Here is a 16,813-nt window from a genome sequence, read left to right on the forward strand (position 1 = left end):
TATGGCAGCTGAGATTCAATGCCAAGAAGTGCAGAGTCATGCATCTGGGGTGTGGTAATCTGAAAGAACTGTATTCGATGGGGGGTGAAGGGCTGATGTGCACGGAGCAGGAGAGAGACCTTGGGGTGATAGTGTCTAACGATTTGAAGTCGGTGAAACAATGTGACAAGGCAATAGCTAAAGCCAGAAGAATGCTGGGCTGCATAGAGAGAGGAATATCGAGTAAGAAAGGGAAGTGATTATCCCCTTGTACAGGTCCTTGGTGAGGCCTCACCTGGAGTACTGTGCTCAGTTCTGGAGACCGTATCTCCGAAGGGACAGAGACAGGATGGAGGCGGTCCAGAGAAGGGCAACCAAAAAGGTGGATGGTCTTCTTCGAATGACTTATGAGGAGAGATTGAAGAGTCTAAATATGTACATCCTGGAGGAAAGGAGGAGCAGGGGTGATATGATACAGACTTTCAGATACTTGAAAGGTTTTAATGTCCAAAGACAACAACAAACCTTTTCCATTGCAAAAAAATCATCAGAACCAGGGGTCACAATTTAAAACTCCAGGGAGGAAGACTCAGAACCAATGTCAGGAAGTATTTCTTCACGAAGAGGGTGGTGGATGCCTGGAATGACCTTCCGGAGGAAGTGGTGAAGACTAAAACTGTGAAGGATTTCAAAGGGGCGTGGGATAAACACTGTGGATCCATAAAGTCTTGAGGATGTGAATGAAGAGAAGAGGCATGGGGGTGGCTTGAGGGAATGATGGCTACTACCTGGTGATTAATACCCTTATTCAATAAACATACACACAGTTAATGCGACTCCAACATTGCTCTATGCTTCAATGGCAAGAGGAAATGTGGGACAAAGGATTTGTATTCACAAATAAGCGTGGGAGTAGCTTGCTTATTGTGGCGGTTACTACCCCTAACCAATTAGGCTTGATACTTCACTTTTATGCAGCTCCAGCACTGCTCTCTACATCAATGGCGGGGGTGAAAGGAAATTAGAACCAAAACAGTTACCAATAAGGGCGCTGACTGCAGCGGTCAGTGTAACAGATAAGTATGAGACAAATAACTGTGAAAGCTTGCTGGGCAGACTGGATGGGCCGTTTGGTCTTCTTCTGCCGTCATTTCTATGTTTCTATATTTATTTAACAACTTTTTTATACTGACATTCGTGGGTACATCATATCGGTTTACAAGGAACTAAGAGAAATACAGCGAACAAGGCGAAAGGGGAAGGGTGCAGATAACAATAGATATAGATTAACTAATAAGGATATAAAAATAGTAAAAAGAAAACAGTAATCAGGTAACAGTAAACATAATGATAACATAATAGGGGTTGGCTATAGCTCTTAAGCTTTTGTAATTCTGCTGCTATTGTCAGTTTATTATTGCAGCATGTGCATGTAACATTTTCCTTTTGTTAGTGCATCATAGTTCAGCTTGAGATTTCACATTTTTTCTCATCTATTTTTGATGCCTTCTACCCTCTGCCATCTTTGCCCGTAAGAAGTTTATTTTTTCCTCTCTAGGCATTTTCCCAAGGCGTTCTTGTTTTTCTTCTTTGCTTCTCGCCTTGTGCCCCTGTCGGTAGGACTCTCTCAGTAAAGATTTTTTGGTGTGCACTATTGTGTCCAATTTGTTTCTGCTTCTTTCTCCTGCTGCTCCTTAAGCAGAGAGGGAACCGCTTTTCGGGTGCTTCTTGGATGCTCCAGCACAATCGCCTCTTGCAGCCTCTACTCCTCTCTCTGCAGCCGATTGTAATTGCTCTAAAATGATATCACTTGCATATTTCTTTTCCTTCATTTTTGTTATTAAAGATCTTAAATGGGGATGAATTGCTTTTATCAGCTTTTCCTTGCCTATTACTCTTCCCTCAAATATTTGGCTTGCTCACTTTGTAAACCCTTTACATTTAAATATGGGGGTTCAAGGCCTAAAAATAGCAGCCTTTATGTCTTCAGGAGTCCATATAATTGATTCTCTTCCTCTTTATTATACTTTGTCAACTGCATCAGCAGGTCCATAAATTAAATTTGAAAGATGAAAACTGTGAGGATACTTTAGCAACAAAAATAAAATATATCAGAATATAAGAGGAATCATACTCCATGCAATGTTGTTAGTCACACAAGTGATGACTCTTAAAGTATCCTCATGTTTTTCATCTTTTGGTTACATTTTCTTTTGTGAGTGGTTTGTACTGAGGCTCTTTATTATGTGCTAATGGGTCCCAGAATAAATTCACCATAGCCTATAACTGTACCAGGATTGTTATCTTCATCTGCAGAATCTGCCCTATTCCTATCACCATCATTAGTCCTAGTGCTGAAAATAAGGGTGAGCACCATTTTATTCTGGGCATCGTGAGGAGAGTATGAATTTTTTTTCTTCTATCCTGTCACACTTTAATAGAGTGTGCATCACTAGGTTTCACTCCAGCGTGAAGTCTTTGGTGCCTTGTGAGGTTGGACTTCTGACTAAAACTTTGACAACACTCACTACAGGAAAATGGTTTCACTCCAGTATGTATTCTCTGGTGGACTGCGAGAGTCGACATATGCCTGAAGCTTTTCCCACAGTCTGTACATGTAAATGGTTTCACTCCAATATGAATTCTCTGGTGGGATGCGAGGTGTGCCTTCTGATTAAAGCTTTGACCACACTCAGTGCATATAAATGTTTGCACTCTAGTGTGGAGTGTCTGATGTAGTTTAAGAGATGCTATACGACTGAAGCTTTTATTGCACTCAATACATGTAAATGGTTTCACTCCAGTGTGGATTCTCTGGTGCCTTTTGAGAGAGACTATTTGACTGAAGCTTTTATCACACTCAGTACATGTAAAAGGTTTCACCCCAGTGTGGACTCTCTGATGCCTCTTGAGAGAACCTATATCTCTGAAGCATTTACCACATTCAGTACACTGAAATGGCTTCACTCCAGCATGGACTCTCTGGTGGATTTTGAGGTATGACTTTCGATTAAAGCACTTACCACACTCAATACAGGTAAATGGTTTCCCTCCAGTATGGATTCTCTGGTGGACTGTGAGATGTCCCATTTGCCTGAAGCTTTCACCACACTCAGTACATTGAAATGGTTTCACTCCAGTGTGGATTCTCTGATGGATTTTGAGGTATGACTTTTGATTAAAGCACTTACCACACTCGATACATGCAAATGGTTTCACACCAGTGTGGACTCTCTTATGCCTTCTCAAAGAGCCTAGGTGACTGAAGCATTTAGCACACTCACTACAAGTAAACTGTTTCTCTCCAGTATGGATTCGCTCATGGTTTGTTAGTTTGCTCTCCTGACTGAAGCTTTTATCATATTCACCACAATTAAATTGTCCTGTGTATGTTTCGTGTTGTGCCTGTAGTTCTTGTTTCTGAATGAAGATTTTCCCACAGTTTGCAGATAGAGATGGTCTTGCTTCACTGCAAGATCTTTGCTGTGATTTCACAGTTGTAAGATCTACATCACTTACACATCCTTCTTTTGTTATCTGGTTTCTTTCACTTTGTTCTATCAAAACTGAGTCTCCTCTTGAATTTCTGTGCTGCTTTTTTGAGATGGATTGATTCCTGTTCTTTTTACCCCAGTTAGAACAGGAAGTATCATCCTCTGCTTCTCTTTCTGATAACATCTTGCTCCCTTGTGGATTCTCGCTGAGCTCCCCATGATGTGTCTCTGTATCAGTGTTTCTGAGATCATCATTTTCTAGATTAAAATAGTAAACATTTTACATTATTATAGAAGACAGACTGTTTAATGAGTTCAGTTTTACATTCAGGAAAGCAGGGATGTACTTCATTCTCGTAATCTAGAAATAAATTAGCAAAGAAGTAATTCCAAATGGAATGCTTTATTCCTACGAATGCGAATCATTCAGGAAATAATTTCAAAGAACAAGCTCTTCACAAAACACTGTATAAAGTCTTCTGTCCCTTGACACAAAACTGCGTCGGGGAGGACTTAGAACTGTCGAGTAAACAGCAATAGAGTAAATTAACCAGATATACAGGATAAACTGGATACTCAAAGAAGTGTCAGCAAACAACAAAGATGCAGCTTGCCATTGTAGTTAATACAGCAGGCTTTCAAGCTATCGAGAGCGGACAGCAAAGCTCTGACCTGCGGGGTGAAGAAAGCTGATTGTTTCTTCTCTCATCATGTGACTTTAATGGCGCCAGTTTTAAACCACTTATGTATGCTCTCTGGACCCCGCGAGCCAGAGCTTTGCTATCTGCTCTTAATCTTAGAAGCCTGCTGTATTAACTACAAGGGTAAGCTGCCTCGTGTTTGATGACACTTCTACAAGTATACAGTTTATCCTGTACATCTGGTTAATTTACTCTTTTGCTGTTTACTCGACAGATCTAAGTCCTCTCCGATGCAGCTTTGTGTGAAACACAGTTTCGTGTCGGGGGTCCGAAAACTTTATGCAATGTTTTGAGAAGAAGCTTGTTCTTTGAAATTATTTCCGGAATGATTCACATCCATTTGGAATTACTTCTTGGATAATTTATTTCTGGATGTCAAGAATGAAGCACATCCCTGCTTTCCTGATGCTGAGCTTTTGAGGTGTCTTCCCTGACTCTCCTTTATGTAGCTTCAGTTTTACAGTAACATTTCTTTTTTATTGTCGTGGTCTTGCTGTTCTCCAGAAGAGGACACAGTGTGAAAGTTTTACAAGCATTGTGACCTAACATTGGCCTGTACGTTGTGTCATGTCCTCCTGCATGTGATAAAAAGGACAGGATGTTGAAATATTCTCTACGGAGGACAACATTTTATTAAAACTTTTATTTAACCAGCAGAAACATATGAGCAAAGTCCTGAAGTCAGCAATACTTCTTGTTTACTGTGTAAGTCGGCTTTTCCCTCAGACTGCCAATCTTTTTGATCACTGCTCTCTCAAACAAACAGCAGTTCCCTCCAATGTGTAATACAAGGAGACTCTTTCCAATACAAAGCAATAGGATGCCTCGCTGTGAGCACACAAGCGAAAAGAACTTTGTCTCTCCCAGTAAGCCCATCCCCAAGATCCCCCCAGAACCCAAATAAGCATAAGGGTGGAGTAAGTGAAAGCTCTCTTTTAAAAATCTTTTTAAATTTGTCTCACGTGCTCCCCAAATTTGACAGCCCCTGGGTTCAATCCACCACATAAGCAAGTGTGACCCATCCAAACTGCATCCCTGCCAGCAGAATGGCAAAGCCAATCTGGAGAATGAAGTAAAAACACTGGGCATCGCTAAGTACAATGGAGAAGTTGCACCATTAACTTGACCTTTCTTGAACACATGGAGACCAATTCAGCCATTTGTCAGATGACACCCTAATCCTTTTCTTCACATGAAATCTGCAGCTCATTATTCCAAGACTGAATGCTGCTGGAGACCCGATCCTTATCTATTAAGCATCAGCAAATGTACGATATTATTTCACCCTTGATGTTGTCTCAGTGTATTTGAAAATCTGAAGAACCACATTAATTTTGAAATCCCTGTGCATGCTTTACCCCATGTACTTTGCACCCATGGAGCACGCGAGTTATGGAATCACATTGCTTTTCAAAATCTGGTGGCGGGCAATGCTAAAGTCTATTTTGGGTTTTCCTTTGAAAGTTGGCATGCAGGCCAGCAGGTATAACGTAGCAGGAGGAGTAGGCAAAATTACCCTAACGTGTTTTCAGAACAGAAGAAGAATTGTATATACAAGCTGGGAGGAGGGGAGAAACCCTGGTGAATCTGCTAATTCACCCCCAAATTCCTTCCCAATTTATAATAAGGCTTTTTTTTTTATTTTAGCAGTTTTCCCATTTAATTCTTCCAGTATAAGCAAATAAAGCCAGCAATGTTGCCAAGTAGAGTGGAAGCTGCACGTCTCCTCTTTCACTGAAGAAAAGCCACACAGAATAAATGATATTCTCTGAGGTTAATCTTACTTTACAGGTGTAAATATTGTGATCTTTTGGAAGGGGATCTTTATCATTAGCCTCTCCAGAGGTTGCCCATTAGTTTTTCCCTCTTTCCTGAACAATGTTTGAGAATACACCATCCTAAGCTTAAGGTGAATAAACGCAGGGAACACAGATCAGAAGCCCAGTCTCTAAATCTTGGATTCCTACTGCTCTGAATTAATCTCCAGGCTACGGGGCTGATGTACTAAAACCCGCACCAAAACCAGGGCAAAACTGTAGCACCGATTATGAATACTGCAGATGTTAAAAACATGCAGCCCCACGTAATGATATGAAAGAACAGAATACAAACTGAACCAACGCGAATAATCTGCGGTAATCCCAAAAAGCACACCAAAACTGGCATTAAAACCGACACAGTCCTGGGGCCACCCTTGTATGTAATTTGCAGGGTTTTTACTGCCCTGGTATTTCTCCCCATGGTATTTAACCGTGATGACAAATACTGTTGGACTCACAAAGCAGCAGGGCCAATTGCCATGGCTTTGTGATTACTGTGGTACTGCAGTTTAGTGAATGATCCCCTAAATTTGTACCTGAAGTAAAGGAGGGTGAAGTGACATTCTCAAGGTCACTCTCATGCCCTCTCCTCTCCCCTGTGATTCTCTCACTCCTTTTTCCCTCCCTCAAACCTCTCACTTCCTCTCCATGATAATTTCTCCCTCCCTCCCCAACTCGTGATTCTACTTCTCACACCCTTCACTTGCACATAATCCTCTAAGGCAGAGCTCCAAACATACTGTAATTGGATCATTTTCCACACTTTGGATAGGGGGCTGGCCCTTTAAGAGCTGACAGGTGGCTGCAGTTAGAACAGCATCAGTGGGAAGGAAATAATTAGGCTGTGAGATCTTTGCAAAGGGGCAGCATTAGTGTGCTGATGTAAGCCAAGGCAATGCTTCATTATCCTCTTCTTCCACCCCTAAGTGATCCCCTCTTATGTCCCTTTCACCCCTGGCCAGGAGAAGGAGAGCAGCACTTCATGCTGTGTCTGCCTCCTCCTCTGTTGGCTTCACTCTGGTGTTTGAATGTGCGGTGCTGGCAGGTTCCACACAACTACAGGATCCCGCAAATTTAACTTCAGAATGAAGCTGCAGGAGGAGGAAGCAGACACAGCATGAAATGCTGCTCTTCTCCTTCCAGTGGGAGGGAGAGAGGGAAGAGCATTGAGCCAGGGCTGCCACTAATGTGGCACATCAAGGACTTTCCTGTGGTCCACTGGATGAGAAGCTCTGTCCTATGTAACTGCTGCCTGTAACAGAAACCTTGTGAGTGATCAGAGAGGTCTCCAGAGGAGCTTGTGAAGGGATCTCTGCAGTTCCCAGCTGCTCCTTCCACTCTTCATCTCAGCAGTTTTACCCTGGTCCCTCTTATTACTGCACTCACCTGAGCAGCTGCTTTTCCCAGTTCCTCTTTCCTCTGATCCAGGCTCATCCCTGATGTACGGCTCTTCTCCTCGTTCAATGTGGGAGATAATATCAGGGGTGTCAGTCAGAGAGCCTATTCCTGGAGTAAGATCACTGCATTAAGTCTCCCATAATCACATGTGTGATTTCCTCTTATTTAAAGTCATAAAAACATTTTCAGTATAAATAATTTCACCTTCACTTACAAAAATATTCAAATCCTGTCTAAGAGGAATAGTTTCCAGGACCTGCATGTTTCAGAAAAGTCTAAAAAACCTTCTTTAATCATCTTTTTAGTCTGGTGCCCACTATGACTAGTGCACCTCATATCAATATGCATGCTGATAAACTGAGAGAGATGGTAGGTGATAGGCCATGTAGTAATTGAAAAAGACTGGGATGCCGGGGGATGCTGCAATAAGCCAGGGCAGGGACTCTGACTACTGAATATTCATATTCCAGCCTGGTTAGGGGAGAAGCAGGGAGGAAATGCCTCTACAGAGCACCAGAGCTGCTTTGAACAAAGGGCTTTGCAGAAGAGTTCAACTGAAGATTGTGCACTTTCCTGGGCCTCACATAGCTTGCCGGCCACTGCAACACAGGAGTAACTAAACTGCAGTACTCCTGTGGGAAGCACCATTTTACCAAAATAATCACTGTAGTATTCACTCACATTCTAACGTTCTTTAAAGCAAATCACATCAGGAAATCTTCACACTCAGAAATACCTTTGATGTCCTAGGGCTGCTAACAAAACTGTAAATGTATCCCTTACCTAGCGAGATCAGGGTCTCATAATTCTCCTTCATCACATCCTTGTAAAACTCCTTCTGCCATTTTTCTAAATCCTCCCATTCCTCCTGGGAGAAATAGACAGCAATGTCTTCAAAATTCACTATGTCCTGAAACACAAACCAGATACACACAGCAGCTTTTGCATCACATCCATCAAACGACCTCCCAGTGCTGGGTGTAAATAATTCACAGTCACATAGCACAGACCCAGATCAGAATTACAGCAACAGGAAAACAGTTACACAGATAACCTGGGTCACTAAAGCTCACTTAGTTGGACTCCTGATATCTCTCCTTTTGCTCATGAGGACTTCAAAGTGCCTTTTCTGCACCTAGGGTCTGCTCGGGTCCTATTAAACTCAGGGCTGACTCTGCAGTGTCCCAGGTTAGAAAGCTGCAGCAGGGATTGTACAGAGAAGGCAGGAAGTTGGGGGCAATCTCCTACCTGAGCAGAAGCTCCTGCAGGCATTTTCCTCTCTGCTTTTGCTGCTTTCAGGATTAGAAATAAATTAGAGCCTTTTTCTCAGGCTGGAGAAGAGCTGAGTGTTTTTCTCTAGAGACTTTCAGGGAGAGGTAAGTAGCCTCAGAGTAACTCCTGCCCGGCGCAGACCGATGACATCATCCTGGGGGCAGGCAGAGTTTTCCACTGAGGGCTCAGACTAATAACGTCACATTGGCTGGAAAGGATTTACATTGGATGCAGCGTGATGATATCATGTAGAAAGGGCGGGGCTCTGGCATTGCATTGAATGCTTTCAGTGGTGAAGAGTTGCCAGTTCTTTGCAGGATCAGAAACGAACACGGCGCTCTTTCTTGGGTTGGGGACGAGCTGAGTGTTTGCCTTTTGCAGTGCAGCTCAGGGACTGTTGCAGGGCAGGAGGAGGGGGAGAGGGCAGAAGCTAATATTTGGAGCTGCAGGTTTCTAGGTTTCCGCTGTTCATCAGCAAATTAAAGGATGAAAAAGAAGAGATTGTGTCTCTGTAACTCACCAGAAATGCACGCAAACTTTGGATCTCCCACTACTAGAAGGTTCTGATTATTGCATTTAGTTCAACCTGTTGTAAAGCCTAAAATGCCCTACACTTATGCTTTAGGGGCACGGTTTTTATGCATGCAAATCATATTCTGTACACAGCAATACACATCCACCCTATTTTATGCACAGAAAACATGCACAAATTGATTTTTCAGCACATAAAGGCTGAACACAGGATCCCCATACTTCAAACTCCAGGCTCAACCCCATAGACTAATGGGCAGAAACTTTACTTTATCTCTGATCACTTGCTAATTTTTAACTAAAGGAACCATGAGATAAACCTACAACCCCTTTTGGGGGGTTTTAGCTAATGCCTTAAATGTTACAGGATATGAATGGAGGAACACTAATTTGTGTACACAGTTTAACTTACAGTTCTTTGCGTACTTTTGTGTAGTAAACTTGTTGCTTGAGAAGTGAAGTTGTATACCCAAAAATGTGTGCACAACTGTGTACGAATATGTGCACACCCCGGCACACTTTAATACATCTGGGACTCAGTCAGGTGATACGGGTCAATGCCCTTCAGTGTCCTGAATGCAAGTGATAGGATTTTAAATGTAATTTGTAGAGAGACTGGAAGCCAGTATAAAAAGATTAAAAAGGGAGAAGGCAGTTACTATTTTCTGCTAATGGTGAATGTTCCAGTGGCAACATTTTGTAGTACCTGTAGCTTGGTAATTGACTTCAGGGGTTGTAGGCTTATGTAGATATCATTACATTGATCTAGGTGGGTGAGTACTAGCGATTTCATGACTGTTTTGAAATCAGTTGGTTGAAGAAAGGGGCACAATTGCTTCATCATGTAGCAGGGCTAGAAGTCTTTCTTTGTTACTGCCCATACTTGGTGCTCTATGGTCAAGGCAGAGTCTAAAATTACTTCTAGACTTCCACCCTTGTGTTGTGGTCATGAATGATGTCATCAAAAATAAGTGGAGGAGTATTATCTGCCTGTGGAGAGTTGCTCATTCATAGAAACTCTATTTAGTCCCAAATTTTCTAAAGTCAGTTGTTTATCATCCATACACAACCTTTCTTTTTTTTGTTTTTTCAACTCACAGTCTCCATGCTCCAGCCTTGAATTGGCCCCCGGTCTCCTCTTCAGTGCCCCAAATTTCTAGCAGCTGTCAGACCACAAATGAAAGGCGAGGTCCCCGTGAGGCCACCACATACTCCATCCCATGGCAGGCAAAAAAGAGGCCTGGTGGGGCTGCCACAGATCCCATCCCATGGCTACCAAAGAAGAGGCCCAATAGTCCATAAACTGCTATGGCGGTAAGCAATAGTAGCTTGTGATCTATCTAATGTTTGGGTACTTGCCAGATACTTGTGACTTGGATTGGCCACTGTTGGAAACAGGATGCTGGGCTTGATGGACCCTTGGTCTGACCCAGTATGGCATATCTTATGTTCTTATGTTCTAAACCCGCTGACAAGGGGGGCGCTATTGTTATACAAGACAAAACGACATATGCATCTAAAATGATAGAGCATTTGAATGATACCATTACGTATAGTATTTTGTCAGAGGACCCCACAAGAAGCTTGAGAGATCAGATTAAAGATATTGTAACATCTGCTAGATGCTTAACTGAAAAAGAACAAAGGTTTTTGGTTGTTGACCATCCTAGAGTACTGGTAATATATGGTTTGCCTAAGATACACAAGGACGACAAGAATCCACCGATCTGGCCAATTGTATCCTTAAGGGGTTCAGTATTGGAACCACCAGCTATTTTTGTGGATAAATTCCTTCAACCATTAGTACAAGCAAAGCGTTCATATCTGAAAGACACCATCCAGTTTTTAGATAAACTGATGGAAATACAATTGGGACAAGCACCGATACTGTTAGTGACTATGGATATAGTTTCACTTTATACATGTACCGCAGCAAGCAGCTGTGAACATTGTTAAAGAATCAGTTGTATCCCATCAAGGTCCTAGTAGGATTAAGGTTGAATTTTTGAGCACACTTGCGGAGTTAGTGATATTTAATAACTATTTCAGTTTTGACAAAAGATTTTACCACCAGAATCATGGAATACCCATGGGTTCTTCATTAGCCCCGGCGGTTGCAAATTTATTTGTAGCAGATTTTGAAGAAAAAGTTATTTATAGTTCTCAGTGGTGGCCTATGATTGGGACTTGGTATAGGTACAGCGATGACATTTTTGTCATCTGGAAAGATTCAAAAGAAAATTTGGAATTATTCATGCAATGGATTAATGTTGTGGATCAAAATTTGAAATTCACATTCCAGCATAGTGCTTCAAAAATAGTGTACCTTGATGTGGTTGTTGAGATTAGGGATGATCGAATAGTCACTATAGTAAATAGGAAGCCGACTGACAAAAATAACCTGTTAAGGTATCATAGTCACCATTCAGCAGCTTTTAAGAAGGGGTTACCTGTATCACAGTTCTTTCGGATTAAGCGCATATGCTCTTGTAATGATTTATTTATTTATTTATTTATTTAACAATTTTTATATACCGGCATTCGTAGGACACATCATGTCGGTTCACAATTAACTGAGAAAGGAAATTACAATGAACGAGGATAGAGAGAGTTAACGATATTACAATGAACTAGGAACAAGGATAGAGAGAGTCAACGAGCAGGGATACAACTTTGTAAAAGAACTGGATGAAGATTATCCATGTTAAGAGTAGATATGCATCAGGATGTTAAGGATGCATTTGAGAGGCAGGCAGTAATGTTGACAAAGAGATTTAAAGACTTGGAGAAGAGACAGCTGAGGGGGGATATGATAGAGGTCTTTAAGATCATGAGAGGTCTTGAACAAGTAGATGTGAATCGGTTATTTACACTTTCGAATAATAGAAGGACTAGGGGGCATTCCATGAAGTTAGCAAGTAGCACATTTAAGACTAATCGGAGAAAGTTCTTTTTCACTCAACGCACAATAAAGCTCTGGAATTTGTTGCCAGAGGATGTGGTTAGTGCAGTTAGGGGTGGATTTTCAGAGCCCTGCTCGCGTAAATCCGCCCAAAACCGGGCGGATTTACGCGAGCAGGGCCCTGCGCGCCAGGAAGCCTATTTTACATAGGCCTACCGGCGCGCGCAGAGCCCCGGGACTCGCGTAAGTCCCGGGGTTTTCGGAGGGGGCGTGTCGGGGGGCGGGCCCGAACCGCGCGGCATTTTCGGGGCGTGTCGGGAGCGTTCCGGGGGCGTGGCTACGGCCCGGGGTGGCCCGGGGGCGTGGCCACGCCCTCCGGACCCGCCCCCAGGTCGCGTCCCGCAGGAGGCCCGCTGACACGCGGGGATTTACGCCTCCCTCCGGGAGGCGTAAATCCCCCGACAAAGGTAAGGGGGGGTTTAGACAGGGCCGGGCAGGTGGGTTAGGTAGGGGAAGGGAGGGGAAGGGGAGGGGAGGGCAAAGGAAAGTTCCCTCCGAGGCCGCTCCGATTTCGGAGCGGCCTTGGAGGGAACGGGGGTAGGCTGCGCGGCTCGGCGCGCGCCGGCTATACGAAATCAATAGCCTTGCGCGCGCTGATCCAGGATTTTAGCGGATACGCGCGGCTCCGCGCGTATCTACTAAAATCCAGCGTACTTTTGTTTGCGCCTGGAGCGCAAACAAAAGTAGGCTATTCGCGCTCGTTTTAAAATCCGCCCCTTAGTGTAGCTGGGTTCAAAAAAGGTTTGGATAAGTTCTTGGAGAAGTCCATTAATGGCTATTAATCAATTATACTTAGGGAATAGCCACTGTTATTAATTGCATCAGTAGCATGGGTTCTTCTTAGTGTTTGGGTAATTGCCAGGTTCTTGTGGCCTGGTTTTGGCCTCTGTTGGAAACAGGATGCTGGGCTTGATGGACCCTTGGTCTGACCCAGCATGGCAATTTTTTATGTTCTTATGACCGTGGATACCCTGCTAAGGTTATAAGGCAAGCGTATAAAAGATCAAAGTATAGTGATCGGATGCAATTATTAACATACCGGGAACGTAGAGTACATGATCAACTTATTTTTGTACTTCAACAGAGTACTTCAACTTCTGTGGTGATTAAAGCTGTAAAAAGACACTGGCATATTTTAGGACTCCACAAAATCTTTGAGGATTTACTATTGTTTGCAACAAGTCGGGGCCCTAATATAAGGGACAAGGTTGTCTGGGCCAATTTAAAAAAGAAAAACCATCAGTCGGCAAACTTGGGAGAACATAAGAAGTGTGGAAGGTGTGCAGTGTGTGTGAATACTATCGAGGGGAACTGTTGGACTGATACTAATACAGGATATACAGTGAAACGGAGACATCTGACAGATTGCACCACAAATAATGTGCTGTATGCGATCATATGCGATTGCTTTAAGGTGTATGTGGGACGGACAAGTAGGGCGATTAAGATGCGTTTGCTGGAACATAAATCGCGAATCAACAACAGAGTTTTGTCAGCTCCCCTTGTGAGTCAATGTGCCGAGTATGGTCACAGTTTTGAGGATTTGAAATGGACAATAATTGAGAAATTAATAAGCAATTCACCGTTGGATGACATGGGGTCATTACTAAACTATAGGGAGCAATATTGGATTTACAAGTTAAAAGCTGAAGCACTGTCTGGGTTGAACGATCAAATTGATTGGTTTTCACTCATTTAAAGGGAAGTTTGAATTTCATTACCAGCATGGTTAGAGTCACATGATGGAGTCCCTTTAAAAATGGGACACTGAACAGAGGTAGGCAGGTTCGCCATGTTTTGAGAGAACATCGGGCAGCGCTTTTGCGAGCTTATTCAATGGATTTAAGTGAGGAACGAGTTGAGATGTGCAGCGGCTAAGTGGCTTCCCCTGACGAAGAAGCAATTCGAAACCGGGCCTTGTTGGGGTAAACTTTGCCAATGGTCACACCGAAGCCTTGGGATTCAAGCTTAAGTTAAGTTACATCTGGGACACTTTTCCATTTACCTTTTTGGTTTTTTAATGTTCTTGGCGAATTGTAATCCTCTGTGTTGCTTTTCACATTTCCTCATAAAGAATTTGAAATAATAATATAAAACAATAAAAACATTTTTTTGAGAAAATAAAAAGGACTTTAGGGTGGACGGTGGTGCTCATGATTAAAAAGCTAAATAAGGTACACCTGGATAGTGCCCTAAAGTTTTATGAAGCATCACTTATACCCTTTAAAAATGTTTTAATAACCTTATGGGGATTTTGTTTAAGTGTGAAAAGAGCTATTTTAAGTAAGTTTTGAAGCTTTAAACCAGGGGTCAGGAACCTTTTTGGCTGAGAGAGCCATAAACGCCACATATTTTAAAATGTAATTCCATGAGAGCCATACAATATGTTTAAAACTAAATACAAGTAAATGTGTGCATTTTATGTAAGATCACACTTTTAAAGTACAATAAGTCTCTGAAAATATTACACCAGGCCTTAAGACACCAATACATCTCCTATTAGGAAAACGGACCAAGTCAGGCTGCTATAGAGTCCTACACTGAAACTACATGCCAGCAGAAAACCTCACCTGAATCACGTGCTGTCCCTCACCTAACATAGAATAAAGAGACCAAAACGCATAACAAGAAGCATGCAGAAAAAACTGAATTGGAAACTGCAACAAGCCAGAGTCTCTGTATGCAGTGTAACAAAGGAAAAAAGAAACATCACCCATCCTTATAAAACAAATCAAGAAATATAAAATCATCAGCAGTAAAACTGTACTAACAAAAAGAACATATTTTGAAACAGCTGATGAGTGGAATATCCAATAATTAAAAACTCATATAAAACATTTCCAGATACCAACAAAATATTTCAAAATAGCAGACACAAAGACCCAGTAATGAAAAATAATAAGGATACAAAATTTTTTTTTGCTTCATACCTGGGAACGTTTGATATCCAGGTGTCCTGAGATTGTTCTGAATTAGCAGGAGGTGGGGTGGTTTGCTTGAAACTTTCTCCTCTCTCAGTCACATACCAGTGCTCTCTCTCACACTGGCTCTCAATGACACACCTATACACACATGCTCTCAGTACTCACATATACACATGTTTTTTCTCTCTCACTTATATAGGCTCTTAATTCCACATTTACACACATGCTGTCTATCTTTTCACGCTTACACACACACACACAGGCTTTCAATCACATAAATACATGCTGTCTTTTTCTCTCACACACAGACTCTCATTCACATGCTTACAAACATGTCCTCTCTTTCTCTCATTTACACACAGGCTCTCAATCACATACTCACATGCTCCATCACCTAAAACAGCTCTCAATCACACACAGACACACATGATCTCTCTCTTACTTATACACACAGGCTCTTAATCATACATACACATGATTTCTCTCACACACAAAGGATCTCAATCATACACACATACTCTTTCACACAAACAGGTTTTCAATCACAAACTTACACATACAGGTTCCCAATGGTAAACTTACATTCATGCTCTCTCTCTCTCACAGGCAGGCTCTCAATCACAGACATACTCGCTTTCACATGTACAGGCTCTCAATCATTCACATACATGCAATCTCTCTCACACACACACACACACACGCCCCCCCCCCCCCCCCGCGGCCTGGAAGAGGAAGTGGAGAGTATCCGGTGCGTGCGCGGCAAGAAGAGGCCACGCTAGTGCGATCGGCATCGGCCCGAAGAAAAGAAGACTGCAGCGCGGCTCGGAGGAAAATGAAGAGCGTCAGCCGCGGCCGATGGGACTCCGCCTCCGCGAGGGCTGAAAATGAAGAGGTTAGCGTTGGGAGAAGGCTGCTGCTGCCGCGAGTTCCCAGGGTGGGGGAGAGAGAGTGAAAGCCTTCTCCCAACGCTAACCTCTTCATTTTCAGCCCTCGCGGAGGTGGAGTCCCATCGGCCGCGGCTGATCCTCTTCATTTTCCTACGAGCCGCGCTGCAGTCTTCTTTTCTTCGGGCCGATGCCGATCGCACTAGCGTGGCCTCTTCTTGCCGCGCACGCACCGGATACTCTCCACTTCCTCTTCCGGGCCGCGGGGGGGGGGGGGGGAAGAAGAGAGCACGCCGGTGCCGCTGACTCCAGCTGTCCTGCCGCGTTCCGCCCGGGCTGACAGCATTTTAAGCCCGGGCGGAGGAGGACCGGGGAGCAGCTGGGTCAGCGGGAAAGTGTGGCGACTGCGAGCCAGATGCAGCCCTCAAAAGAGCCATATCTGGCTCGCGAGCCATGGGTTCCCGACCCCTGCTTTAAACCATTGAGTTTTGAAAACAGTAAAAAGGAAAATATTCACAGTATATTAACATTTAAAAGGTTAATGAGTGGGGGTTTTGTAGTGCGATTATTATATCTTCCAGCTTTCCAGTGATTTGTATGAGTTCTTCTGAATCATCACCATTGAAAATAGTTTCCGGCGCAGGTATCTCCTATCGACCTCTTCAGTAAACGTTGAAGCAAAGCATTTATTCAGTCTTTCTACAATGGCCTTGTCTTCCGTAAGTGCCCCTTTAACCCCTCGATCATCTAACTTTTCAACTGACTCCCTCACAGGCTTCCTGCTTTGGATATAAAAATATTTATTATGAGTTTCTGCCTTCTTCATGTAGGAGGTTGGATGATGAATA

At 43.1% G+C, this 16,813-nt stretch overlaps 2 protein-coding genes across 3 annotated transcripts in view; both read right to left on the reverse strand.

Annotated features, from left to right (window-relative positions):
• LOC115083857 (zinc finger protein 271-like) overlaps positions 1 to 16,813 on the reverse strand; it is a 634,158-nt gene that overhangs the window by 335,218 nt on the left and 282,127 nt on the right. The window lies entirely within an intron of this gene.
• LOC115083884 (gastrula zinc finger protein XlCGF26.1-like) lies at positions 915 to 8,851 on the reverse strand. Its single transcript, XM_029587943.1, has 4 exons — positions 8,641 to 8,851; positions 8,176 to 8,302; positions 7,381 to 7,500; positions 915 to 3,731 (listed from the first exon to the last, which is right to left on the reverse strand). Exons 1-4 carry the CDS (start codon positions 8,662 to 8,664, stop codon positions 2,407 to 2,409), a joined length of 1,596 nt encoding a protein of 531 aa, XP_029443803.1. The 5' UTR covers positions 8,665 to 8,851; the 3' UTR covers positions 915 to 2,406.

Source organism: Rhinatrema bivittatum, chromosome 2, assembly GCF_901001135.1.
Source record: "Rhinatrema bivittatum chromosome 2, aRhiBiv1.1, whole genome shotgun sequence".
Taxonomy (NCBI): Eukaryota; Metazoa; Chordata; class Amphibia; order Gymnophiona; family Rhinatrematidae; genus Rhinatrema; species Rhinatrema bivittatum.